The sequence below is a fragment of the Rattus rattus genome, chromosome 7, assembly GCF_011064425.1.
Source record: "Rattus rattus isolate New Zealand chromosome 7, Rrattus_CSIRO_v1, whole genome shotgun sequence".
Classification (NCBI taxonomy): Eukaryota; Metazoa; Chordata; class Mammalia; order Rodentia; family Muridae; genus Rattus; species Rattus rattus.
Genome location: NC_046160.1, coordinates 12,522,681 through 12,550,455, shown reverse-complemented (window position 1 = coordinate 12,550,455; position 27,775 = coordinate 12,522,681). Strand labels below are relative to the sequence as shown.

Sequence of the window (27,775 nt, the reverse complement as noted above, 5' to 3'; positions counted from 1 at the left end):
AAACCTAGGCCACCTTTCATGAGCACCAGGCTGCAGCTAAAGAAAGACCCAGCTAACGGAGAAGAAATTCCGGTGAGCAGGCTCGGGGCCATCCCCTCCACAAACAGCAGCCAGCAGATCTGGGTCTGCTTCAGGACGTCACATGGTCAGCTGAAGTGAGACGTGATATAGAAATCGTTCCCTAAGTTGAATCGTAGTCCACAGATTCGCAGTATCAACTGCCCTGAGGCAGCCCAGCTCCGGTGAAACTGGAAGTGTCTCTCTCGTATGTGCCGTTTTGGCATTGCAACGTTTAAAGAGAATGTTCTAGGAGATGGAGTTGGCTTGGAAAAAGCACAGGGAAGGAGCCTGTGTCGATCAGAGGCGCCTTCCCATTCACATCGCTCGTTTGCATTCGAGATGCGGAAGATTCCTATCTTGTACATGTGTATACACATCAAAAGAATACGCTGGGAAGGACGGGTTCCCTAAATGTTTGGAAGATGATCAAATTTTAACTGGACGGCTTGTTTTCTCCCATCGGGTGTTGGGGAGATGTGGCTTCCAGGTATGAGGGGCAGCAGTTGATTCTAACAGAACAAGACAAACGTGAGAGAGTAAACTCAAAACCATTCCATAGGTACCACTTGGGCTAAAAGTGTTAAAACGACAACAACAACAACAACAACAACAACAACAACAACAACAACACACACACACACACACACACACACACACACACACACGCAGCACAAAGATGTCAAAGGTCACCAACTGTAAAAATTATGTTTGCTCCCTTTTCCAAAAATTATGCTCCTCTGATATCTGAAGGGAAGTGTGGTTCTGTGAGTTATTTTGGGGTTCCCACGGACATGCTGTTGCTTTCTTCAGTATGGTATTTCTGAGTGTGTAGTTGATATTTAAAAGACTTTCGCCAGCTCTTCCACAAGAATTCCTGGAGACAACATCTCTGCTCATATTATGCTTTAAAAGGTGAGGCCTTTCCTGTCCATTGACCATGGTCTTAGGTCATCGCTTACCACAAAAGGATCCAGGGTCCACGTCTAGGTTCACACTTGGACTCAAGGGACCAAGCCACAGGAGTGAACAGACCCATGTGTGACCTGCCCCCCTTCCTCCCCCTTCCTCCTCCTTTCTTTTATATGTAATGAGAACAGAACAGCAGCCATCCATCCGGGAAAGGACGCTGATCTATAACCACCCTTCAGGAGGGAGGCTGATTAGGAGAAAGGGCCTGGAGACCTAGACCTGGCCTTGAGGTGGGGGTTGAGGGAGAGTATTAGACAGGGATGGTAGAACACATGTAAGAGACAAACATGACTGGGCCTTCAAGGAAAGGAGAGAGGCTTCCTTATAAAATCCAGAAAGGACTTTTATTAAGAGAATGGCAGTGTCAGGGTGTGTCAGGATGGCCAAGCGGTCTGAGAGTGAGACAGAGAGACACGGAGAGAAAGAGAGGAAGAAACAAACTACCCTAAGACAAGATCTGCAGCTCAATCCCTAGAACAAAGGAGTACTAGGCTTCCCCATGCTTTCAGAGACGGTAGACACGACCTTTTGTCCCAGTTACACTTCCTTTATGGAACACATGGTAGTGAACAGATAAATGACCAGAAACTAGATCAAGGATGGGAGATTAAGTAAACATAAATATATCATTCATCAGCACTGATAAATTGAAAGTTACCTGTGGGCTTATTAATAGATAACATCCATCTATTAATTCATCTCAGTGATACATATTAAGTGCCTTTAATATGTTAGATATTGTTTATTTTTGATACTGACGGGAAAGAAAAACTTCAAGACAAGCCTACTATCACGAAGTTTATGCTTTAACTTCGATGTTTCCTGCAGTCAATGCTTCTCACGAGAGCCTGCCATCTTGTTCTGTAATACTAGCCCACTGCATGATAGTTCTTGGTGGCTAGACCAGTGCTCCATCACTGAGCTATTCCCAGCCCTGGTTTCTTCCTTTTGATCTGGAAAGGTTAGTGCTTGGCTTCTAGGAGAAGCCTAGAAAAGGCAGTCTAGGCTGCTTCCATGGGCAAGAGACGGGCATTCAGAGGCTTCTGTCCCAGTGGGAGCAAAGTTCAACCCTTGTGGTCAGGGCGCCCTGTTAGGTTTTAGGTAGGTCATTGTATATCCAACCCGTATAACAGAAAGGATGCAATATTGGATTCAAACACAAACTGAATGCATCGCTGTTCACGTCTAATCCCAGCTACTTGGGAGGCTGAGACAGGAGGGTCACTTGAGCCCAAGAACTGGAGATTGGCCTGGGAAACATGATCGGCAGCCCCTACTGTAGACTTAAGAGTGAGATTCTTCAACAAGCTGGCTAGCCTCACGGCTGTAGGTTTTATTACAGCAATCCCCGATGTTTACTGAGATACGTAAACCAAATCAGAACAGCAGCAACACAAGTGTTGGTGTTCCTCCTGCCTCACTTGGAAAAGTAGAAAAGGGGAAAAAACCCACGACCTTTTCTATTCGCCTCAAGTTAGGAACCGAGAGGTACCTGCTGACGCCTTCGGCTTCTCCCCTCATTGCGGGCTTTTCTTTTCATTTGGTCCTCTTGAAAAGACTCGAAGTAGGCACTGTCCAACAGCTGGGCACAGGTCAGCCTCTCATCAGGATCCATCTTCAGACACCCCTTTGGAAAGGGAAAAAAAGCAAAAGAACTTTAAGAGGTTGGCTTATTTGGTTATTGTGCACCCAAAGCTCTGGAGAACGAGTTGGCAGACATGGTGTAAGAAGGCAAGCGGCCAGTCCAGGACGTAGGGAGTAGGGTCCTTGCCCAGCACACATGAGGTTTGACACCAGGATAACATAAGCTGGTTGCCTGGCTCAGGGTAAAGGCGCTTGCTGCCAAGATGGACAAGGGTTCCATCCCAGGAACCCCCACAGCACAAGAAAGAACCAACTTCCGCAAGTCTCCCTGTGAGCTCCACACACATTGTGGCATGTGTGTGCATACACACACAGCAATGGTAGGATAAATGACCCAAAATTAGACCAAAGATGAACAACTGAGCGAACACAAAATGTGTCAACCATCAGCCTCTGGTAAATTGAAAATTACCACGTGGGTTTATTACTAAATAACATCCATCTATTTAGTTTATTTCAGTGATATATAATAAGTACCTTTGTATGTTAGATTCTAGTACTGGTGTTGTTGAAGAGATTAAAAAAAAAAATTAAGGACATCCACAAGAGCAGACATCAGCGTAGAGCTTCACTTTAGTGCCCAACTTCACCTTCTCAACTCTCACACAATAGGATCTGAGGCCCAGGGAATGGTTCCACCTACTGTGGGCAGGGCTTCCCACCCCAATGAATTTATTCAAGGTAATCTCCCACAGACTTGCCCGTGGGCCAACCTAATCTAGAAAATCCCCCACTTCCCAGGTGACTTTAGGCTATAACACATTGGCAATTAAAGCTAACTACCACACTTTCAAATACATCTCGATTTCACTCACAATCTTAGGTGCGGTTTCCAATCTATGGAGATATAGGTCACTGTCTTAGTTAGGGTCTTACCACTGTGAACAGACACCATGACCAAGGCAACTCTTATAAGGACAACATTTAATTGGAGCTGGCTTACAAGGTTAGAGGTTCAGACATTATCATCAAGGCAGGATCATGGCAGCATCCAGGCAGACATGGTGCAGGAGGAGCTGAGAGTTCTACATCTTCTTCTGAAGGCTGCTAGTGGAAGACTCACTTCCAGGAAGCTAGGGTGAGGGTCTTAAGCCCACACCCACAGTGACACGCCTACTCCAACAGGACCACACCTCTGTATAGTGCCATTCCCTGGGCTGAGCATATATAAATCCTCACAGCCACTAGAGTTTTGTTATTTAAAAATCATTTTCAGAGTCTAAGAAGAGGCTGCCATTCTGAGTTCTCTGGAGCTTCAGACTGAGAACAATGTCTTGCTTGACTAATCGTGTGGGCACTGATAACGTGGACCCATCTTGCCTCTCAGCAAGCAAGCTCCAAACCTGGAGTCAGGGTGCAAGAAACAGACCACAGTGTCCAAGGTGGAGTTCTTTCTTTCTAAAGGGCAATTTAAAAGTTGTTTGTGTGTGAGAAGAGGTGTATACCTGGCACATACGTTGTGGAACATGTCAGGCTGAAGGATGAGGGCAAAGGATCACTCTGTGAAGTTGGTTCTCTCCATTCTACGTGGGTTCCAGGGATTAAAGTCAGGTCATCAGGCAATGCGTGTCCTTTTACCCCCTTAGCCATTACCGCTCCCCCTTCCTCTTATCATCTTAAATTACTATTCCCTGCTTTGGTTATATTCCTCACAGCTCCCCCCACCTCCATGCTGAATAATTATAATTTACAGTTAATTCCTGCATACCTTCATGAAACTTAAAGCCATAGGCTGAACATTTGAGAATTTTTCTTCAAGAGTCTCCTGGAAAACAAAGAATTTCAGTGTTACATTATCAGAAAGTAATAAATATGTACATGTATGTATGTATGTATGTATGCATGCATGTATATATGTAGTTCATAGTCCTGGGGAACTTTACAGGCCTTATGCATGCTAGGCAAACGCTCTCCCATAGAGTGCTCCCCTCTCCACCAGTGTGTGTACCTGACAATAAGAACACTTTGGGGGGTTGGGGATTTAGCTCAGTGGTAGAGCGCTTGCCTAGCAAGCGTAAGGCCCTGGGTTCGGTCCCCAGCTCTGAAAAAAAAAAAAAAGAAAAAAAAAAAAAAAAAGAACCCTTTGGAGAAATACACTTATAGTATGTTTGACAACTCCTTTGAAGTTTTTTAAAAAACATGCTTTTACATAATTTCATAGTATAGTGTAAAGGTTCAAGAAATATAAAACTAGGGCTGGAGAGATGGCTCAGTGGTTAAGAGCACTGACTGCTCTTCCAGAGGTCCTGAGTTCAAATCCCAGCAACCATGTGGTGGCTCACAACCACCTGTAATGAGATCCGATGCCCTTTTCTGCTGTGTCTGAAGACATCGAGAGTGCCCTCACATACCTAAAATAAATAAATCTTTAAGAAACATAAAACTAGAGTGCTTTCTTTTTTTTTTTTAAAGATTTATTTATTTCATGTGTATAAGTACACTGTCACTGCTTTCTTATGACTTACTCTTGGTGCTAATTCTCCTGGGAGGGAAGGGGACAAGGATTGATCCACATGTGAAGTCTGGCTGTTGGTGCCTGGCATATTAAAGGGTTGGGGGTGCTCTGGGCATTCTTGAAAACATAACTCACCTACTGGAAAACACTACAGCAATAAACAGGATGTGAAGCATCTCAGAATCGCAAGGAGGGGGGGAGATGGAGACATTGCAGAGCTCAGAGTAACAACCTACTTTCTTCTTTACATTAAACATGTTACATAAATAATCCTTGCGTGGCATTTTCTTTTTCCATTTTCACATTTGTGTGCATACGTGTACGTGTGCGCACATGTGTGCACGCGTGTGCACGTTTCTGCACCTGTGTGGGTGAGTGTGCACATGTGTGCTTATGTACACAGAGGCAAAGGTTGTTGCCAGAACATCTTCTATCTATGGTTCTCTCTGCAGACTCAGAGCTCACCAGTGAGGCTAGTCTTGCTAGGCAGCTGGCTCCAGAACCACTCTCTGAGGTTAGAACTGTAGGCAGGCCACCACAGCCAGAGACCTTTCTATGGATGGGGGTGACTCCACACTCCGTTCCTCACACACGCGTGAAGCAACAGCCCTAACTGCTGAGCCATTTCTCTGCTGTTTAAAGATATCCCAATCGTTTGATTTGACTAAAAGACTGGGGAGCCGGAAGCTGGGGTGAAAGCCTGGTAACTCAGAGACGCCAAGGAAGCACCCAGCTGACTTCCTCCTTAGACAAATCCCAGAAGCCATGTCCCTCTCTCATGCTGTCTCAAAAATCCCTCCTTCCAACTCAATGCCCCTCCCTTCTACTTCCTGTGTATCTCTCCATGCCCCTCCCTTCTACTTCCGGTGTGTCTATCTATCCTCCTCCCTCTCACTCTCTATGGTTTTCTTGTCAACTGGTTGCTTGCTCCGCCTCTTGACCTATGGTTGACTTTATTTAATCCTGTTTACAATATTCAAGCAGAAGGCTCTTGGATTAAAGGTGTGTGCCAAGGCTAAGCCACACCATGACTGAAAACAGGTTTTTCCAGTAAACAATACAATCTCGGGGTTCACAGTGTGGCCAAATATCCTACATCTCCCAGGCCTCTTATTATTTAAGGTTTATCTTTGTAAGTCAACCTTTAGTCTCTTATTTCTGAAAATTTTACAAAATGCATGTAGTAAAAAAGAAAAAAACTTAGTTAAATCAAGGCGTTACACGAAATTATGGATTTAAATCTTATGTTGCGCGTCACCATTTGACTTTTCGGATTTCCCTGTCCTTAAGCTTCCCTAGTGCCGGGATTGCAGACTTGGACCACAACACCAAGATCAACATGGAATTTTGGAGGTCAGGCACTAAGCTTAGGTGATCTAATAAAGCTAGACAAGGCCAGACTGGGAGCACACACATCCATGGATCATGAGTTACAAAGGGTATAGTAGGTTTTGTAGAATGAATTTTCAGAGGAAATTATGAAAAAAAGGGGTAAGAATATTTTTTTATTCGCCTGAGTAACTATCATTTCTGAGGTTTACTGCCTCTGTCTGCTAACCCAGGACTAGCCCTGGAAGCTTCTAGTCTCCAGACAATCTTATCTAGGCCTAGAATGTTTTCAGCTTCTGAGACTTCCTGCTGAATAAGCTCACCCTTTCTTATTCTTCCTCAACTCTGGCTGGCTGGCTCAACTCAGCTTCTGGCTCAAACTCCTCTCCAAGATAACTGACTCCATCTGACTTCTCTCTCAGCTTCTGACTTTTTGCTCTGCTTGGCCTCATACCAACTCTGTCAATCTGTTCTAATCTTCTGGTTCCTTCTCATTCTCTGGCTTGTTCTGTCTTCATCTATGTCTAGCTTGGCCTCTTCCCTGCAAGCTGTCTCTCTGTAACTGTCCCGGTTAAACAGGCTCCTCTCTCTTGGTACTGCCCCTTAAGTAGCTTCCCTTTCCTTTCTCTTCTTGTGAAAGTTGGGCATATCCTATCCTGCCAAATCTTTCTCTGATTCATCACTTTGTCTGCCACTCAATTAGATGTCACTTTCAAACATGGGTGTTTCCTTCTACAAACTAACTTTACCTTCATTGTTTGGGATTAAACGTGTGTACTAAGGGTGTGCCTGTATTCCAGCCAGAGGGATTAAAGATGTATATTAAGGGCTGAGCCACACCACAACTAGAAAAAGGGTTTTTGTTTTGTTTTAAGTAAATAACACAACCTCAGGGTTCACAGTGTGATCAAATGTCCTGCAACAAAAAGGTATGGGTTTTATTTTGTTTTGTTTTGTGGAGGGTGGTGGGTAGCACAGAGTCTCCTATATGTTTCAAGCTGGATTTGAACTCATGATCCTGCTGCTACTGTCTCCTACAAACTAGGATTATATAGGTAAACTAAGTCTGACTTGAAAATGTTTTTATTTATTTGTTTCTCTCAACTTTGTTCTATGAACTGGAGAATAATAAAGACAGAAGATACCTTCAAAATAAAGAAAATGGTTTGAAGTACTATTCACGAGGAAGTAATTATTTGAAGGCAAATTAACTTCAGTGTTTGACTGAAAACATCAAGGTGTTATCCTAGATACTAAGCATGATTTAAATTTAAATTACTTGAATTATGGAAGAGAAAGGACAGGCAAGCTGTTGTTTTTCCTCCCATCATCTTTATTAATTATTATCATTTTGATATTATGTGGGGAGTAGGTACACATGTGTGCCAATGTGTAAAACCATATACCCGTACAAGGAGGCCACTAGGAGTCCATCACACTCCTCCTCACTTCTTTGAGGGTTTATCACTGAGCCTGGAGCTGTTTATAAGCTGGGCAACCCTAACGCTCCCTGTTCCCAGGGACTATGCACAGTCACCCTCACCTGTGCTGGATCCTCAAGCTTGGGTGACAGCTACTCTATCCTACGAGCATCTCTGTTCCTGTTTTGTTGTTGTTTTGGTTTTGGTTTTTTTGGGTGACAGTTTCACTATATAGCTCTGGCTGCCGCATTCCAGAATTTGCTGCATAGCCCAGGCTGGCGTCAAACTGTGTTAGTCAACCTTCTGAGTGTCAGGATTATGACCATGACACCATACCTGGATTCTTATAAATAATTTTGAGTTAGGACATCAAAACTGCCCAGGCTGGCCTCGAGCTCTTGAGCTCAAATGATCCAGCACCTTGAACAGTTGGGAATTCTGTCGTGTCCTACTGCGTGTCGAGTCCTACTGTGTGTCGAGTCCTACTGTGTGTGGCTTATACATTTTAAACTGACTTATTTCAGTGTTTCAAATGGAAAGCAGCAGCTCAAAGCACACACATCAAACAACCACCTCCGTACGAAAAAGGAACAGCACAAATGACAGACCATCCAACTGATACAGAGCCGCTTACCATGTCCTCAGGTTCAGGTATGCTGATGCCACGGAAAAACTGGTTACTTTTAAAGATAGACTGATGCCTTGGGATCAGCTTTCCTGTAAGACACAAACAACACAGCTCATCATAAAGAGCCCCTAAGATGCAGGTATTAAGGAAGCGTCGTGCCTGAGTGCTTCCTCCAGACAGGGGCGGTGTGAGCCTGGGCAAAGCCCCTATGCTCAGGTGAGGACCACTCTCTATACAACGCTTGACAGATCAAAAACCAACTGGGGACAAGGACCTTCTGCATCTGGACATGCAGATTCAAAGCATTGGCACCAAGCTCCGACACCAATCGGCCTCCATCTAAGCCTACGTGACACAGTACTGTGCTCTTCATCTGCTTTCCTAATGATCTCTCGACAGAATTGCTAGCTTCCTTCCTAACCTCGTCTCCTCCCTCCCTCTCTTCTTTCTTTAGTTCTTTTTATTTTTTCCTTTGAGGCAGGGTTTTGTCTATCCCAGGCTGGCCTCGAAGCCAAGCATGACCTTGAGTTCTTTAATTAATTAATTAGTTAAATAATTAACTTTACATCCTGACAGTTTCCCTTCCTCTGCTCCTCCCAGTCCTTCCCCATACCCATTTACTCCTCCCCCCTTTCTCTTCAGGAAAGGGCAGGCCTCCAGTGGATATTCACCATCCCTGGCATTTCGAGCTCAAGTAAGACTAGGTGCTCCTTCTCCTACTGAGGCAGCCCAATAAGGGGAAAGGGTCCCAAAGGCAGGTGACATAGTCAGAGACAGTCCCTGCCCCGCTGTTAGGAGTCCCACAATGAAGACCAAGCTACACAACTGTTACATCTGTGCAGAGGGCCTATGTCACATCCACGCCTGTTCCCAAGTGGGCAGCTCAGTCTCTGTGGGCCCCCATGGACCCCTAGGTTTTCCTATGATGTCCTTGACTCTGACCTTAAATTCTTTAATATTTCTGCCTCTGCTTCCCACGTCTTGTGATCACAAGCAGTGCCATGATCAAACCTAGGCATTTACGTGCACGCTGGCTGAGCACTCCACCACTCATGCCCAGCCTGAGAGTCAAGAGTTTTTTGGGGTTGGGGATTTAGCTCAGTGGTAGGCGCTTGCCCAAGCACAAGGCCCTGGGTTCGGTCCCCAGCTCGAAAAAAAAAAAAAAAAAAAAAAAAAAAAAGAAAAAAAAAAAGAGTTTTCATCTCCATTGCATCAATGAGGAGAACGAGGCTGAGAGAGGTTCATTAGCCGGTCGGGATTCAAGTCAGGTCTGTGTAAGGAGTTAGGGACTGGAGCAAGAGACCCACGCACAGACGGTGTGACCCGTAGAGACGCTCTGCCCCACACGTTCATGTTGCCTAGGAGAGTGAGCTAGAGAAGAAGCAGAGAACGGACCAGCAGATGGAAAGCCAGAGCAGCTCCAGGGAAGATTCTGTGATGTGTCCAGTGGGGAGAGGCCGATGGCTTTACTTGCAGGCTCTCGGAGTAGGTCTGTGGGCTATGTGGGTTAGATCTCCTTCCAGAAGATTTAACTCCTGACTGTCAAGGATAACACAGTGACCAAAGCTCATGAAACAAGCTTCCAAGTGGGCTTGCTGATGGGGAGCTCAGTGGAAGACGGCTTGCTTAGGGCACATGAGAGGCCTTGGGTTGCATCTCCAGAATCACACACACACACACACACACACACACACACACACACCATACACACACACACACCATACACACATATACACACACACACACACACACCATACACACATATACACCATACACACACACACACACCATACACACACACACACCATACACACACACACACAGTAAAACAAATCTTTCATTGTTGTTCCTGTTGTGGGTTTTTTGTTTTTGCTTTTGTTTTGTTTTTTGAGCTAAGGTCTCCCTACATGACCTTGTCTGGCCTGAAACTCACTATGGAGACCAGGCTGGCCTCTGCTTCACAGAGATCCTCCTGCTTTTGTCTCCCGAGAGCTGGGATTAAAGACACGTGCCACCACACCTGGCCAAAGTAAAGCAAACCTTTAAATAAAATATAACTTCCTTAACAGTGTTTAAAGTTATTTATATATATATATTTTACTTATATAAGGTACAATGCAAGCTGCCGAAAGGTGGGGAGCAATCAAAAAACCCAGAACGGCTGCGACATCCGTGGACCAGGACAACCACCAACACTGCAAGAGGTGCTCAAAGGGGCAGGAAGAGGCGCTCACATGTCGGTGGCAAACGGCAGCCGTCTGACTGGACTGGAGGGAGGTCCCCAAGCCAGAGGAAGGGTACTGGGCACCTAACCAGCTTCCCTGACCTAATGAGTCATGGACCTTAGAAAATAATGTTCTACAGACACTTTTCCAGACAGCAGTAGTTCCTTACCATGCTCTAAATCTTGCGCTCACACCCACAGGTAAGTACGGCTGCCACCCTTCATCAAAAAAGCCTCTCTGACGGCAAATGGAGACCGTCACAGACGGCCATAACGGAGCACGATACTGAGCTCCGCTGATCATGGGGAGCCCACCACAATGGATATAGACCTACACCCTAGCTATGGTTCAGGTTATACCTAGGAGAGGGGGGCACAAAGATTGTGAGAGCCAGAATACGAGGAAGTCTGCTGCAAGACAGTCTCTCCTAGAAATGGCCGCATGAAGAAGACTGGATCAAACTAGAGCTGCAGCACCAGACATGCTAATGAGGAAGGGGGGAGTTCCCCGGGGTCCCACTCCTGACAAAGAACAGCGGGCTACTGATGACTGCTGGGAGAAGGAGACACATCCTTGTCAGGGGTAACCCCTTTCCAGTTGTCCAGTGCAGAATGGTCAGGCTGAAACCACATACCCACAAATAATAGAAGAGTGTGTGTGTGTGTGTGTGTGTGTGTGTGTGTGTGTGTACATACACATGGTCTTAGCTAGGGTTTCCATTGTTGTGATGAAGCAAGTTGGGGAGGAAAGGGTATATTTGGCTCTCACTTCCACATCCATTGTCCAACACTGAAGGTGCTCAGGACAGGAGCTCAGACAGGGCAGGAACCTGGTGGCAGGGACTGATGCAGAGGCCATGGAGGGTGCTGCTTACTGACTTGTTTCCCATGGCTTACTTAGCCTGCTTTCTTAGAGAACCGAGAGATGGTACTACCTACCGTGGGCTGGGCCCTTCCCCATTTTATCACTCACTGAGAAAATGCCTTACTCTGCATCTCATGGAGGCATTTCCTCAACTGAGGCTCCTTCCTCGCTGACGACTCCGGCTTGGGTCAAGCTGACACAGAAGCAGCCAGCACACTCGCATACATAAATGTGTAGTTATAAAACAGTGATAGTCAAAGAAAAATAAGCTGTCAACTTGAGGGGTGGGGGAGTGCACGTGAGCAGTTGGAAGACAAATGGAAGAGGTTGAAGGGAGGAAAGATGTGATATATTTCTTTTTCAATTTAAGACATAATAAGAAAATAATAAAAGATTAGTTTGGGGAAAAAGGAATTACTCTAGTTTACGTATGTGTATGTTGGGGTGGAATGGCTAAACACATGTATAGGGGGGTGTGAATCCTCTGGAACTGAGGTTATAGGAAGTTATGAACCACCTGAATCAGGTGCTGGGAACCAAACTGCTTCTCTGTAGGAGTAATCTTAACCCCTGAGCCATCTCTCAAGACTACAAGGATTTTTTTTTCTTAAAACTGAGAGTTCATAATGTTTAAAGGATTACACAAATGAACTATGTTAATGTTACTTTAAATGCTGGCTGCCATTTAGATCGGACTCACTGGATTTTCTTGGCAAGGCCTTTGCAGACTCATTGCTGGCGCCGTATGTTCAGACAGGACTGGGTTTCTGCTACAACTGACAGCTCAGAGAATTTCCCCACAGAGCATTAGAGAAGCAATGAGCCTCTTGCTTTCATTCCAGTATTTATCATACGGGGGCTACAACGAACACGTAAGCCGCAAAACACAACTCATACCCAATGTCCTGATGATCAGATAAAGTTGGTCCACATCTGATTTTCCTGGCCAGAGTGGCTGACCGGTCAGGAGCTCTGCAAAAACACAGCCGACGGCCCATATGTCCACAGAGGAGCCGTACTTCGTGTCTCCCACAAGAAGTTCAGGGGCTCGGTACCACCTGGTGGCAACATAGTCTGTGTAGGCATCTCCTGGAACTGTGAAGGAGAACGTCAGGCAGCTGATCCAGTCATCATCTTACAGCCCCAGGGTCTCTGACCCAGTCCCTGGAGCAGCAGTCCCCCTGAAGCTAAGACACTCACTCAACCAAGGCCCCAGTGAGCACAGAAGGCACCCTAGCTGGAGACCTCGGAAGAATCACCCCCCCCCCCCGTAGGTATGAGAATTTCTGTCACAACCTTAAGTTTAAGCCAGTGTTTCTATATTTTTTAAATACATTTAAAAAAATTTTTATGCACATTGGTGCTTTGCCTGCATGTATGTCTGTATGAGGATGTCAAATCCCCTATAACTGTAATTTCAGACAGTTTGTGAACTGCTAGGTAGATGCTGGGAATTGAACCCCAGGCCCTTTAGAAGAACAGCCAGTGCTCTTAACCACTGAGCCACCCCTCCAGACCCACTTGCTTCTTTTTTTCCTTAGCACAGTGCTTGTTGTTCGCGAAACTGTGTTTGACTCCAAAAAACATAGGTTTGAAGTCCCAGTCTCTGGTACCTGTGAGTCTGACCTCGTTTGGAAATAGTCTTTGTGGGTGTTACTGAGTTGTGGTGAGGCCGCAGTAAAGTAAGGTGGAGCCTAAATCCAGGGGTGGGGGAGGGACTGTATACGTGCCTGAGTGTGTGTAGTCAAAGATATGCCGGCCTCAGGTGCAATGCATTCCTCAGGCCCCTGTCCCTTTTGTTTTGTTTTATTGTTGTTGTTTCAATCATCCACAGTGTCCTTGAACTCCTAATACCCTGCTGTCTACCTTCCAAGCCTTGAGGTTAGAGGTGAGCCACATACCTGGTTTATAAAGTGCTTCGTGTGTGCTAGGCAGACATTGTCAGCATCTGAGCCACATCCCTAACCCTTACCTTGATTTGAGAATTAAGATTCTCACTTTTACCTGGACTCTCCCAGTCTGCCTAGGCTGTCCGGCCAGAACGGCCTCAGGGATCTACTGGTCTCTGTCTCCACAGCGCCGAGCTTAGAAATAGGCAACATCATATCTAGACTTTAATTTGTTAAATGTAGGTTCTGGGGGTTGAAATCAGGTCCTCACGGTTGTCCAGCAAACACTGAACCGTTTGAGCCCTATCCCCAGTCCGGGGGGACTTCACAGGGACACAGAGATAGACAGACAGACAACAGTAAGTTAGAGCAGAAGCTGAGGGATGTGGTTGCCAGGTGGAGAACAACACAGCCTGGGGTGCAGGAAGGAGGATCCTTCCCCTGGAGCCTCCAGGACCAAGGGAGCTCACGTTCTGTTGCTCTAAGCCCCATGGGTTGTGGCTGTCCACTGTGGCAGCATAGAGAGCCATCATGGACGGCTGTACCCAGCGACTCTCTGTCTTCGTTCATCTTTTAGGACTACTGTGACAACTTGGTTGGACTCCTTGGACCATGAGTCATGCCTGCCTGACAGAATACGGAGAGCTGGGGAAATGCCTCTGGTTAGACACGTCCTACTGCCCTGAGGGTTGCACTGCCCATGGTCAGGTGGGTGGAACCCTATCCTACCATATGACATGAGCTTGAAGTCCTGGAATCCCAGCTTTTCTCCTCTGAGGCTACACGGAAGTTGACAGACAATTCCAATAGGCCTTTTGGTGGTAAGAGTCACATGGGAGAAAAATTGATAACATCATGGCTTGCAGGGACTGGGGAATGGGTATCACTCTGTTTTTAAAAAATAGATCTGGGGGGTTGGGGATTTAGCTCAGTGGTAGAGCGCTTGCCTAGCAAGTGCAAGGCCCTGGGTTAGGTCCCCAGCTCCGAAAAAAAGAAAAAGAAAAAAAAAAAAATAGATCTGGGCCAGTGAGATGGCTCAGCGGGTAAAGGTGCTTGCCGCCCACCTTAACTACCTGAATTCTATCCTTGGGAACTACACATTAGTAGGAGAGAACCCACTTGGGTCAGTTTGTTCTCTAAGCTCCACACATGCTCTGTAGGATATACACGCTCTAACATATTTTATTTCTTTTTTCCTTTTTGAGACAGGGTTTCTTCATATAGTCCTGACTGTCCTGGAACTCTCTAAGTAGACCAGGGTGGCCTCTAACTCACAAAGATCTGCCTGTCCCTGTCTCCCGAGTGCTGGGATTAAAGGTAGGTGCCACTATGCCAGGCAATGTGTTTTGTTTTGTATGTTTGAGACAGGGTCTCACTATGTAGCCCTGGCTGACCTCAAGCTCGTAGAAATCTGCCTGCCTCGCCTCCTAAACTCAGGAGCCACTACAGCTTGAGACGGGATTTAATTATGTAGCCAATGCTGGCCTTGAAGTCTGGATCAACGCGGCTTCATCTGTACACAGCTGGGCATGAAGATGTGAACTAGGTGACAGTTCTCCTTAGTAAGGGACACACAGATAATGATCCGACCACCACAAAAGGCAGCTCAGAACCCAAGGGTTGCAGCTCATCAATCAATAGTCCTCACAGCAAGAACAGGAAACAACCTTGACGACTCTCTGTGGCTCTTTTATAAAAGCTCTTTTTTTTTTTTTTTTTTTGAGACAAGGTCTTATGTAGCCCAGGCTAGCTCAAACTCCCTATGTAGTCAAGGATGACCCATGACTTCGAACTTCTGATCTTCCCATCTCTACCTCCTGAAGTCCTTGGGTTACAACCGCGTTCCTCCATGCCCAGCTTCCAACATGATAAGCAAGCACTCTGCCAATTGAACCCCAGCCCTTTCCCCTGTGTTTCCTGTGTAATTTCACTCACGTTGCCTGTCTAATTTTAGCTCGCTTTTTTGACTTATGGTGGTGTCTTGGACATTTTCTTTGTTTTTAAATTTGGAACGTATGTATGAGTATTTGTATATAGCAGGTGTTTGTAAAGATGTGCAGGACCGAGGACAACCTCTGGCCTCAGCCCGCCACCTTCCTTGTTTGAGGGCGTCTCTGGCTTTCCGCTCCATCCTTGAGGCTGGATGCCTGCGAGTTTCTGGAGTTCCTACCTCAGTCTCCCACCTCATCCAGGCACGCCAAGATGACAAATGCATGCTGTGCATCCAGCTTTTTTACATGAATTCTGGGAATTCGTGATGTCTGTAGACCAGGCTGGCTCAACCCCCTGTGTAGTCAGGACAAGTGCTCTACCCTGAGCCATCTCTCTAGGCTTTGAACATTTCCTAGTGTCACTGACAAATCTGTGACCATCATTTCTCACCGGGATCTCCTACTCCGTGAGATGAACACAGTTATTGCACGGTTCCTGGCTTAGGTGTCTCCATTTGTCAGTGTCTCTTTTTGGCCACAGGGCAGGACCTGGGGATCATCCAGGTCCCACTGCTTTGCACCACAAAGCACAACAACCGAAGGAAACCTTGGGCACCTTTCTGTGCTGTTGGAGTACTGAGGATTCTCAAACCCCACAGTGAAGTGTGTGTTGCTAACACAGGTTCCTGTACACTTAGAGAGAACTCCCAGCTCCCTCAGGCTCCTCCCTGCCTAGGCTGATACGCTTTTTCTTAGTACTGTCTCTGAATCCTGGAGGCTCTTTACTTTCCAAATGACTCTCACAGCATCACCAGCTCTGTGGAGCTTTTCCAATCACTGGAGCCCATGTTGCTCTCTCTCTCTCTCCTGGGAGCCATCTGCTTTAGTGCTCCACGGCCAACCATCTTGTTTTATTCTTTTTTTTTTTTTTTTCCGGAGCTGGGGACCGAACCCAGGGCCTTGCACTTGCTAGGCAAGCGCTCTACCACTGAGCTAAATCCCCAACCCCTTGTTTTATTCTTTCATCTCATTTACTTTAGGTTACAAATGCCTGGAGAGCAGAAATGCACCTTACGATTCCTTTCTACTCATGTGGGACCACACGCGAAAAAATGTCACCTAATAAATTCTGGCTGAATTATCAACTGATTCTGAAAGGGTAAAATGAGATTCCCCTCCTCTTTGAATAACAAGACCTTTAGCATTTATCCGTTAAGTAAGACTATGAACGATACCAGTTTCTAGTCACCTGAATCAGACAAAATAGGTAAAACAAGATCGTACTTACTTAGAATTCGTGCAAATCCGAAGTCACAAATCTTTATCACTCCTTGCTTGGCTATTAGGATGTTTTCGGGTTTTACATCCCGATGGATACACTATAAGATAATATTTGATCAATTATCTGAGCTATCAAAATGACAAAGGATCAACAGTACCTATTATTAGTCTAAATGTTGGATATGTGCCTTACAATTGAAAAGCAAATAATCACCTTCACTTTTCTGGAAAAATTTAGATTGTCAATTTTCACGTACGAATCTTGCCAAATAAAAGAGAAAACTTTATCTAAATGTCAGTATGTTATCAAAGAGATTAAAACTATAATTGTTAGCTGGACAGTGTTGGCACATGCCTTTAATCCCAGCACTCGAGAGGCAGAGGCCGGAGGTCCTCTATGAGTTAGAAGCCAGCCTGATTGAGCTATAGAAAGTTCCAGGACAGCTGGGGCTACACAGAGACCCTGTCTCCAAAACCAACACCAAACCAAACCAGTAAAAAAAAAACAAAAACACAAATCTATCGTTTGTTACACATGGAAACTGCATCTGTCTGGATCTTTTGAAGAGAGGAACATGATACAGCGACTCTGTTCACTTTCTACTGTGCTGTCTGAACTTCAGTAGCAGAGGAAGAAACAGGACAGAAGGAGAGTCCCTGTGCCTTTACCAAGAACCACAGTTATTCAGGAACCATGATTCAGGTTGAATATTGTAGGTTTGAGAAGCTGGACACAAAAGGGCGAACCTCAACATTGCTGAGATGGAAACAAAGGGGCACAAGGAAACCAGCACATCCAGAAGAGAGTTTCATTTCGGGGTTGTTAAATCTGCCTAGAAATTCTTACTTGCTAGCAAGAATGCTCAGCAGGAAAGGGCGCTCACTCAAGTCTGGCCACCTGAGTTTGATCCTTGGAACCCATGTGAAAGTGGAAGGAGAGAATCAGCTCCCCAAAGTTGTTCTCTGGCCTTTCATATGCACACTGTGGTGTGCAGCACCCCATCGTGAACATATACACAACAATAATCATACTAAGGAATTTCCATTTTGAATAGCAGCCACAGATTGTCAGGGAAGTCTGCAGTGTTTTAAAGCTCAGAGTACAGGATACGTTCTTTCAAGTGGGGATGTAACATCTGTCCATTAAACTACAGTGAACACTTGGTTACAATCAGGTATAAAGGCTGAATGACTAGAGAACCCATCTACCTCTCTGATTATTCAACAGTATTTATTGAGCACTTTTTATATAAAAGGTCTGTAAAGAGATTTTAAAAAGGAAGAAGTATGAGCCTCGGACATTGTATCAGTAATTTGCATCAAGTGAGTGCCTTGATGTACAGATAAGAAGCACGAACACTTAGGGTAAACTGTATTTTTTAAAACCATCTTAACAGGGCTGGAGAGATGGCTCAGCGGTTAGGAACACAGCTGCTTTTCTGGAGGACCCAAGTTCAATTCCCAGTACTCATATGGTGGCTTACAAAGAACTCTAGTTCAAATTCTAGGGGATCCAGTGCCTTTTTTGGCTCTGCAGGCACTAGGCGTGGCTGTTATGCACAGGCACATATGCAGGCAAATATCCAAGTACACGCCAACTTTAGGTGAGCATTCTGTCTCCTGTAGTACAGTGGAAAGCAACAGACTGCACAAATTAAGTCTCAAAACCCAGGAACTTGTTTACAACACCCATCTGCTGTCATAGAAAATAAAAGGCGTTTGCTTTGCTCTAATGGAAATCTCAGTGGCTTTTTAAAAACTAAGTACAGATATTTAGTTCCCTGATCTTACTTTCTTTTCCAGTGATGCCAACTACCGTGATACTGTCATCTTGCTGGCATCAGAACTGCCCATATGGTACTTTGTCAATGTATTTGTGACTGAGCACAACAGGCAAAGGCAACAGACGTCTTGCTTTAGTGTGGGCAGTAGAGGACATCACATGCACTTGGGCCTCCAAACCAACCCAACTTACCCATGAATGCATGCATGTATGCACGCACATGTGTCCCCACCCACAGCATGAACCCACACACCCAAACCAACACAATGTAGGCAGGCACGAAAGCGCATGCGTGTGCCCCAAACCATACGCATGTATGTGTGCACAATCATATGCAAACACATATGAATATGAATGAGCCTCAACCAGCCACACGCAACGTTTATACACGCATGCATATGACCCCCAACCGAACCCAACGCAGTTAGACACGTAAGCATGTGTCCCAAGCAATGGCAAGCGCATGCGCATTCCCCAACCAATCACATGCACCCACGTACAGGCATGCATATGTGAGCCCCAACCAATCATATACACTCACGTAAACACATACGCTTGCATGTGGTTCCAAACCAACACAACACAGGCAGGCGCGCACACCTGTGCGTTCCCTGTGCGTACGCATGTCATGTGCTCCCAAAAACTCAACTCAAACGCATGTGCATGCTTGTACGCTCAACACATACGCACGCACGCACAAACGCACGCACGCACAAACGCACGCATGAATGCACGTACGCACGCACAAACGCACGTACACACGCACAAACGCTATACGAATGCACATATGTCATGTGCCCCATAAGCCAACTCAAACACCTGCGCGTACTTGTTACTTTCTTAACCTTGTATGAGCATGCCTTGTGACATGTGTGACTAACAGCTGACGCCTGTATGACGCCTGTATGACGCCTGTATGACCTTGTGAGCCTTACTTGTGTGACACTGCCATGAGAAACGCCTGTGTGAGCATACTTGTATTTATACTGTATGACATGCGATTCTAAAGATTCTGGTGAAAGAAACATTAAGGCCACAATTTTGAGATTACAAGGTATCATAACTTGGTTCTGATGGAACTAGAAGATGAACCGTAAGTGATGGAACTGCGTTCCTCCCATGCCACCTGCTTTGTTCTTCAGATTTCTTCTCTCCATCACTAAAGTCACGACAGAGAACTTTCCAGTGTTAGAAAATGTTACTCGGGGTTGGGGATTTAGCTCAGTGGTAGAGCGCTTGCCTAGCAAGTGCAAGGCCCTGGGGTCAGTCCCCTGCTGCGGAAAAAAAAAAAAAAAAAAAAAAAGGGGAAAATGTTACTCACATTATGTCTGTGGCAGAAGTTAAGGGCTTGAAGGGTTTGCCACAGCACACTTTTGATAACTCCATCAGAAACTCTGGAGAGAAAGATCAAAAATAGAAATAAAAACTCTTGGAATGGGGGTCCCAGGAGCAAGGGCTGGGAACAGGGTGGGGCGGGGGGGGGGAAGCAAAGAGCACAGAGTACGGGAATAGGGCACTAGAATTGCTTTTGAAGTTATCTGTATGGTTCCACCTGCTTGTTGTTGACCATAGCCGTCCTGGGCACTAGGGGGCAGAGTATTCAACTCCAAACCCCATTATGCCACCTTCTACTTTTATAACCTTAGAGAGTTATGGAAGCTTCCATTTTCTCTTCTTTGAAAACAGAATAACACCCTAAATTCACTGAGAAAGCTACCACCCAAATGCTTTAGCCTAACACTTGTGTTCGGGAGTCTGAGGTCAGATTAAGCCAACAGACAGGACCACATCCCATGCATAGTGACCAGAGGTCCCAAAGGTAGAAGATGCTCTGGGCTGAGAAAAGAATTAGGAGTGTGGGGGAAATATTAAGCAAGGTAGAGCCCCACAGAACCTTTCAGAACCAGGACCTCGCTCTAAAGTCAAAGCCATCGAAAGGAATTAAGCAAGAAATGATGCGGTGCAGAGAAGTTGCTAGGAAGTAAATGTGGAGAAATGGATTAGGAAGCTGATTGGGCAACCCAGACAACACAGATGGCGAGAGTGGTGGGGGAGGGGTGGCTTCAGCCTTCAGGGAACTGGCACAGGCACCAGGCAGCTCTGTCAACAGACGTAGGATCCTGGGTAGGCACCAGGAGACTCCAGGTGAGACAAGGCAGATATGAGGGGTCAGGAATGTTTCAGAACCCCGATTGCCAACCTTGTTAACGAAAAACCAAGCAGAGCTAATTCAATAGGGGTTTTGGTTGTCAATAGGCTATGCAAAGATTTCTTACTAGGATGTCATGGATGCCAGATTCCAAGGAGGCAGAGTCCTCTGCTGGGAGAATGACACCCACTAGGGATGAATCACATTGATCTTACAGAGGAGATGGAAGCTATAGACAGACATGCCAGGTCCAGACAGGAGAGCACTCCGATGCCATTCTGCTGCAGGCAGCAGTTTTCAAAGCATTGGGGAGTGAAATAAAGCCCTCTGTAGAAATCAGTGGATACTTAGTGTCTAAGTAGTATACTTTGGTTAAGTGTAAAGACAAACGCTAAAAGCAATAGTGAAAAGCTTGAAGCTAATGGCCAGGTGACTCCAGCTACCCAGCTCAGGAACTGCTGTTTAAGTCACCAGAAGATGACATTGATCTTACAAAGTCACGTGTGTGTGTGTGTGTGTGTGTGTGTGTGAGAGAGAGAGAGAGAGAGAGAGAGAGAGAGAGAGAGAAAGAGAAAGAGAGAGAGAGACAGAGATATGCATGTGTAGGTGTTTATGTGCATACACATATGTATGTGTGTGTATGTGCATGTGTGTGCACGAGTGAGAGATGCATGTATATGTGCATGCACATATTTGTGTATGTGCATACATGTGTGTACGTGTGTGTGTATTGAAGGACAGAGGTTAGTTTCTTGGGATCTTCTTCTATCTACCTGTGGCCACCATGTGGATGCTGGGAACCAAACCTAGGTCTTCCACGAGAGCAGCACTCGCTGTTTTCACCAGAGAGTCGCCACTCCAGCCTCAACGGGGGCTTTTATGATTGGATTTCTTGCCATAGGATTGGATTTTCTTGCACGGTATTATGGTCACTCCTTGAGGTCAGATGGCCCCGTGCATGCTTTCCCCTCAAGCTACACTGGGGTTTCTACTCACTGCCAATTTCTTCTGCTTACACTGTAGGTTGAAAGCCATCACCCTTGGAGCACATCTACCTGAAGCCGGAGGGTGGTAGCCATGAAAGCAGGAGGTTAGCTGGGGGGTGTGGGGGTTAGTGGTGGGGCCGGGAGACTGAGAGATGGGCTGGGATGCTCTTTGGGGCTACACATAGAATAGAAGAGACGTGGCCACAGGACTGCAGTTTCTGGATCACCTACCCGTTTGGGTTTCTCTCTAGCTCATTTAACAGTGTGTGATCACAGTACTCGAAAACTAAATGCATCTTTCTCTTTCTTCTGAACACCTCGATGAGGTTCACAAGGTTTGGGTGTTTCAGCTGCTGCAAAAGAATTGAAGTACACAGGTTAGCGATGGGTTTCCACTCAAAGCCGCCCCAGATCTGCTCTGGTGCTAAGAGGACAAGGCCCTTTTATCATTCTATCTCCTGGGCAGAAGTTCTTTTCCTTTTATTGTGTGTTGGTGTATGTGCATATATGCCAGGTGCACGTGTGTGTGTGTGTGTGTGTGTGTGTGTGTGTGTGTGTGATGCCTAGAGGTGTTCTTAATTGCTCTCCCTTTTAACATTGTATTACTAATTGATTAACTAATTGATATATGCGTGTCTGAATGCATGACCATATGCACACCCATGGATGTGCAATGTCGCATATGTGGAGGGCAGATGACAACTTGGGACTGGTTCCTTCTATCATTTAAGTCCCAGGGATTGAACTCAGGTTGTCAGCTTGGCTGCAAGCATCTACCTGCTGAGCCATCTTGTCTCCCCCTCTCCCTTTATCTTTGAGACAGGGTCTCTCACTGAGATGTGGGGCTTACCAACTCAGTGAGGCTGGCAGTCCAGCAAGCCCTAGGTATCCTCCTGCCTCTGCCTTCCAGACCGGGAGTTTATAGACGTGTGCCACTGAGCACAGTATTTGCCATCGGTGCTGGGATCTGAACTCGGGCCCTCATGCTTATACAGTGGGATGAGCCATCTCTCCAGCCTCTCATACAGAATTTTGTTACGGTGTTTAAGATCAATTGATTGTTCCTAGAGCCATCAACTTCAATGTGGAATGAATTTAAGATTTGTAACAAGTCAGGAATGATAGTAGCTAAACTGTTTAACCACCCCCCCAACCACCCCCCCACCCCACCCCCACTCCCCACCCCCCCCTCCAGGGCCAAGTTCAAGCAAAGCCCTTGGGAGAAGGCAAAGCCAGGAATGCACAATGCAGAAGTAAATGAAGAATTGAAGAATTATCATGCAAAAGACTATAAAATTGTTGTGGTTTGCCCTGGAGTCATCTGTATTTTGATGCTAATTCCACTGCCCCAAGGACAGCTGCCAAGGTCTACTCAGGACTCAGATGACTTCACCAGAACCTTCTCCCCATTGAATTTGTAAAGTACAGGTGTGGGCTGGTACAGGATAGAAGGAGGCCTGTCATTGGATGAGAAGGAAGGATGGGTGGGGGGAGAAAAGTTTGAAGGAAGAGGAGGAGACTGGAACGGAAAGAGGAGAGACCAAGGATGGAAGGTAGTCACGGTGGAGAGAAAATGGAAGCTGACGTTAAGATTCCACTCTGTATTTACAGGTTGTTATTAATGTTCTTAAGGGATGGATGTGTACTGGGCTTTGTATGTTTAGGTGGGCAATTATATCTTACCAATTGGGTGAAAGGTTATTGTGTTGTGTGTTCTTTTATGTGACGGTTTGAGCGTAGGAAAGTGTGGGATGTTGGGATGTGTGTTTCTGGCATGGAAACCTGCCTTGGGAACTAGACAGGTAGAGAGATTGCTGCCAGGCTCAGAGAGAGGCCTTTGGCAGTGTGATATAGGATGGAGCAAAGCGGGTGAGAGGCTTTGCTGACTGAAAATTAAAATATCTAACAGGTATCTCGGGGCACTGTGGTATAGACCTAGAGCAGGATAAAGGACAGCATTTTTATTTTTTATAATTTTACAACAACCTAAAATGATCAGCATTTACATACCTTACACATTATCATGGACTAAAAAATGGTTTCTTTTATTTTTAATTGTGTGTTTATGCACACATACGTGAATGCCTGCAGAGTCCAGAAGAGGGCGCCAGATCCCCTGGAACTGGAGTTACAGCAGTTGTGGGTCTCCCCATTCCCCCACACCATGGACTTATGCCGATCTTGGCTGCATTTAAATGCAGTCTGGTTTCTAGTGTCGGCTCTTAGCAATACTGGGCCCTTGCTCAGACGTTTCTGTCATACTTCTTAGGACTCTCCCAGGTTCGAGCATTTAGATATGCTTTTCCCTGAGATCTGTCCTCTGCTTGATTCTGCTGCTTGCTCTGATGTACAGATTGTTTATGTGTGGCGTTCTACTGCCGTATAGAAATGATTTGGAAAGCAGTCTTTCATATTCTCTTCCTTCTTTTTTGTTTTTCTGTGCAGTATATTATATACATGTATTTTATAGAAATGTTTTGCATGTATGTATGCATGTATGTATGCATGTATGTATGTATGTATGTATGTATGTATGTATGTATGTGCATTACTAGTGTGTGCTCAGAGAGGCCAGAAGGTATCTGGAATATAACTCTTGGAATTAGAGTTATAGATCGTTGTGGAACTAAACCCAGGTCCTCTGCGAGAACAGCAAGTTCTTAGCTGCCGTGCCGCCTCTCTAGCCCCTTGTTCAATATTGCACACCAGAATTAAAATGCCGATGAAGTTAGATGACCTGTCCCTAAAGCGACTATAAAAATCTTAGTAGAGAAGTCAATACAACAGGCAGAAACCAGAACAGTTACAGTCAAGGTCCTGCACATGGCTACTCTGCCTATGCCAAGAGACACCGAATGGTTCAGTGTTCACACTAGCACACTTCCGAGACTGGGGGGTATTAGCTACACAGGGCGAAAAAACTGTAAGCCAACCAGGACATATGACCTCACCTATTTGCAACTCCTTTCCCTTGTTGGATATCTACCAGACAGATCACTTTTCCAACACACACACACACACACACACACACACACACACACACACACGCACACATGACAACTGTCGCTCAACAGTTAGGGAAATGATAATCTCTTCTACGTGGGAAATGTGTCCGGAACCCCAGGTCGGTCTGCATTCTGTATAGGCCACTGGCTGGAAGAGCAAAAGGTCAAAGGGCGACAGGGGTGCTTTCACAAGAGAGCCGCTGCTTTGTGCTCTAGCAAAAATCACTGTTTGGAAGCTGGACGGTTTCCCTGACAGGTGGACAAGGGATTCACAGACATTGCGGCTACCTAACCTGGCCAAACCGTCTGTGGGCAGGCCAGCGACGCAGGGCTATTTAGCAAATGACGTTGAATTAGCCCACACTGTGGTTGCCTAAGGTGTAACAGGTCGTGTGAGGAAGAGGCCATAGGAGGAAAGTGTGAGGAAAATAAAGAGGGATGTGTTCCCAGCTAGCAGTGCAGCAACAGCCAGAGGCATTAGATTTATCTGCAGACCAGGGAGGGTAAGGAAGAAGGTTAAGGCTTTTTTTTGTTTTGTTTTGTTTTTGTCTTAGTCCAGTAATGTCGGCCCGAGCAGGCTGGCTCACTCGCGCCCTCTGCTGACAAAGTGTTAATATAGACACACACACCCCCTCCCTTTTTAAATCAAAATATATTTTAAATGAAACTGCAACAGATGGGGGAAAATTCTGCATATGATATTTGAAAAAGTAGAAACAATGTAGTTGTTCTTTACATTTACAAGCTGAAATTCCATAAAGAATAACATAAGATATTTAGAAAATGAAGGTTGGCTGTGTGCCCTTCGAACTGTAGCGTCTTGATAATGAATGTGTGTGTGGAGCTTGTTAAAAACCAGGCGCATTGGGAGCCATCCCAAACCCCTCCACCTCCAAACTCAGCATTTCAGTACATCCTTAGGGCTTCCCGCTGATGTTCGCATTGGAGAACATTATCCCAGGCCTGATAGCACTTAACAAATGTAAGGATTTTTAGGCTGGGAAAACATTTCCGTTGAGAACATATGAAACTTCTACACGGAGTTCCATCAGAGGGAAAACAATGGCTGGGTGATAGTTAGGCAGAGGTGGAACCCGTTGGTACCTCCAGGGGTACTGGGGGCCCCTCTCTGCCAGGAAGGGAAGTGCGCCTGCAGTTCTGCTGGTTGGTTGAGAAAGTGTGTTGGGGCAATGGTCAGGCAGCTGGTAAATAGTGGGGTCAGGACACTTGGGACAGGGTGGATGTTTCCCAATCAGGATGTGGTGTACTGAAGGCCAAGTACGTCCATGTTTCAACCCTCTACTCACACACACAGATAAAGTCAGAAGTCAGAGTCCAACAATGTTTCCCAAAGTGGCTGACCCGCAGGAGTTAAGTCGGACCTTAAGATTCCACCCACACCTTCAGAGTGCAGATGCCGCCTGCCGAGTGACCTACCTTCAGCATGCGGATCTCTCGCAGGGCTATTTTTCTAACGACGGGATCATCTTCGGATTCCACGAATTTTTTGATAGCTACTACTTGTCCGGAAGATTTGTTTCTGCACTTGAATACGACCCCATAAGACCCTTCTCCAATCTTAGCCAGCTTTTCGTACTTTTCCATCGTAGTTAGAGAGACTTAGTTTAGTGAGCCGATGGACTTGACGTACGGCGCGGCACCTGGGAAATAAGAACGACTTTTCTTAATCAAGCGATAAGGGGCGGTTTGCCTGGGCTTCCAAGGGTTTATTTCTACCTTTAATGTTTGCTTTCTGAGTGCAGTGAGCACAAATGGTGTTTTGTTAGCACAGCTCTCAATTCTGGATATTGCAAAGCCCGCAGGGGTCATTTCTAATGGTGACTCTGTGGCTGACACAGTTTAGTGAAAACAACCCGGGGGAAGAAGCCATGCCGGCTTTATTGTTCTTATTACCTGGAGAAATGATAAAATACGGGGCTGTAAAATGCAGCGGAAGGGGCTGGACCCTAGCTAGCTCACCGGAACCCCGCCGTGAAGGGAAAGAAGTGTGCAACAAGACAGAGTGCAAAGCTCGACACCCCCACCTGGTGGACAGAAGAGGGAAAACTCTGGTCGCCGAACAAGGCAGCTTTTCTCAGGACACTTTCCTTACAATGTTTGAATTATATTTATTCTGATTGTTGTTGTTGTTGTTGTTGTTGTTGTTGTTATCATTGCGTGTATATGATTGATATGTGCATAGACATTATGTGAATGTGAGGAGTATATGCCCGTGTTAAAGGTGGTAAATTTGTGGTATGGATTTGAGGTTTTGTGTGTGTGTGTGTGTGTGTGTGTGTGTGTGTGTGTGTGTGTGTGTGTGTGTGTGTGTGTTAGCAAGAGTGTGATAGTCAGAGGACAGATCCTGGGTACCGATCATAAGGATGTGACCCAGGTTGCAAATTTGCCTGGCAAATGCCTTTATATTCTATAACATCCTGTTGGTCAAGGCACTATATTTTTCTTTCTTTTTTCCTTTCTTTCCTCTTTCCTTCCCCCCCCCATTTTGTTTTATTTGTTTTTTTCTTTTGAGACAGAGTTTCTCTGTGTAGACCTAGTTATCCTGAAACTTGCTCTGTAAACCAGGCTGGCCTTGAACTCAGAGCTCCACCTGCCTCTGCCTCCTGAGTGTTGGGATTAAAGTGTGCACTGCCACCACTTTCCTTGTTCTTAGCTTTTAGTTGTATTGAGGTGACCAATTCTTTAAAATTCTTTTTTTTTTTTTTTAAGATTTTATTTATTTTATTATATATGAGTACACTGTAGCTGCCTTCAGATACACCAGAAGAGGGCATCAGATCCCATTACAGATGGTTGTGAGCCACCATGTGGTTGCTGGGAATTGAACTCAGGACCTCTGGAAGAGCAGTTGGTGCTCTTAACCACTGAGCCATCTCTCCAGCCCGAGGTGACCAATTCTTAGACCACCCCTAAAGAAAATAATTATAATACAACAAAAAGGTCAAATTGTCTAATTCTCCCTTAATCGACAGGACTTCTAGGAAAGATACTGGATCTCATTTTTATCATGTTTGCATTGTTTATGTTTATAATTGTTACTAGATTAAACACTCAATAAGAAATAATGCCAAAATGATTAAACAAATCAGGGTATCAGGGTAGAAATTAATTAACATTATAAAAGTTTGTAATTAG

General features: G+C 45.6%; 1 protein-coding gene across 1 annotated transcript; it reads right to left on the bottom strand.

The window, feature by feature from the left end:
* Window positions 1-186: 186 nt before the first annotated feature.
* On the bottom strand, window positions 187-26,321 carry Cdkl4 (cyclin dependent kinase like 4). Its single transcript, XM_032908818.1, has 9 exons — window positions 26,057-26,321; window positions 21,846-21,967; window positions 19,801-19,873; window positions 16,704-16,794; window positions 12,493-12,690; window positions 8,513-8,595; window positions 4,382-4,438; window positions 2,522-2,656; window positions 187-569 (listed from the first exon to the last, which is right to left on the bottom strand). The coding sequence occupies exons 1-9, from the start codon at window positions 26,222-26,224 to the stop codon at window positions 468-470; spliced, it is 1,029 nt and encodes a 342-aa protein (XP_032764709.1). The 5' UTR covers window positions 26,225-26,321; the 3' UTR covers window positions 187-467.
* Between the last annotated feature and the right edge of the window lie 1,454 nt (window positions 26,322-27,775).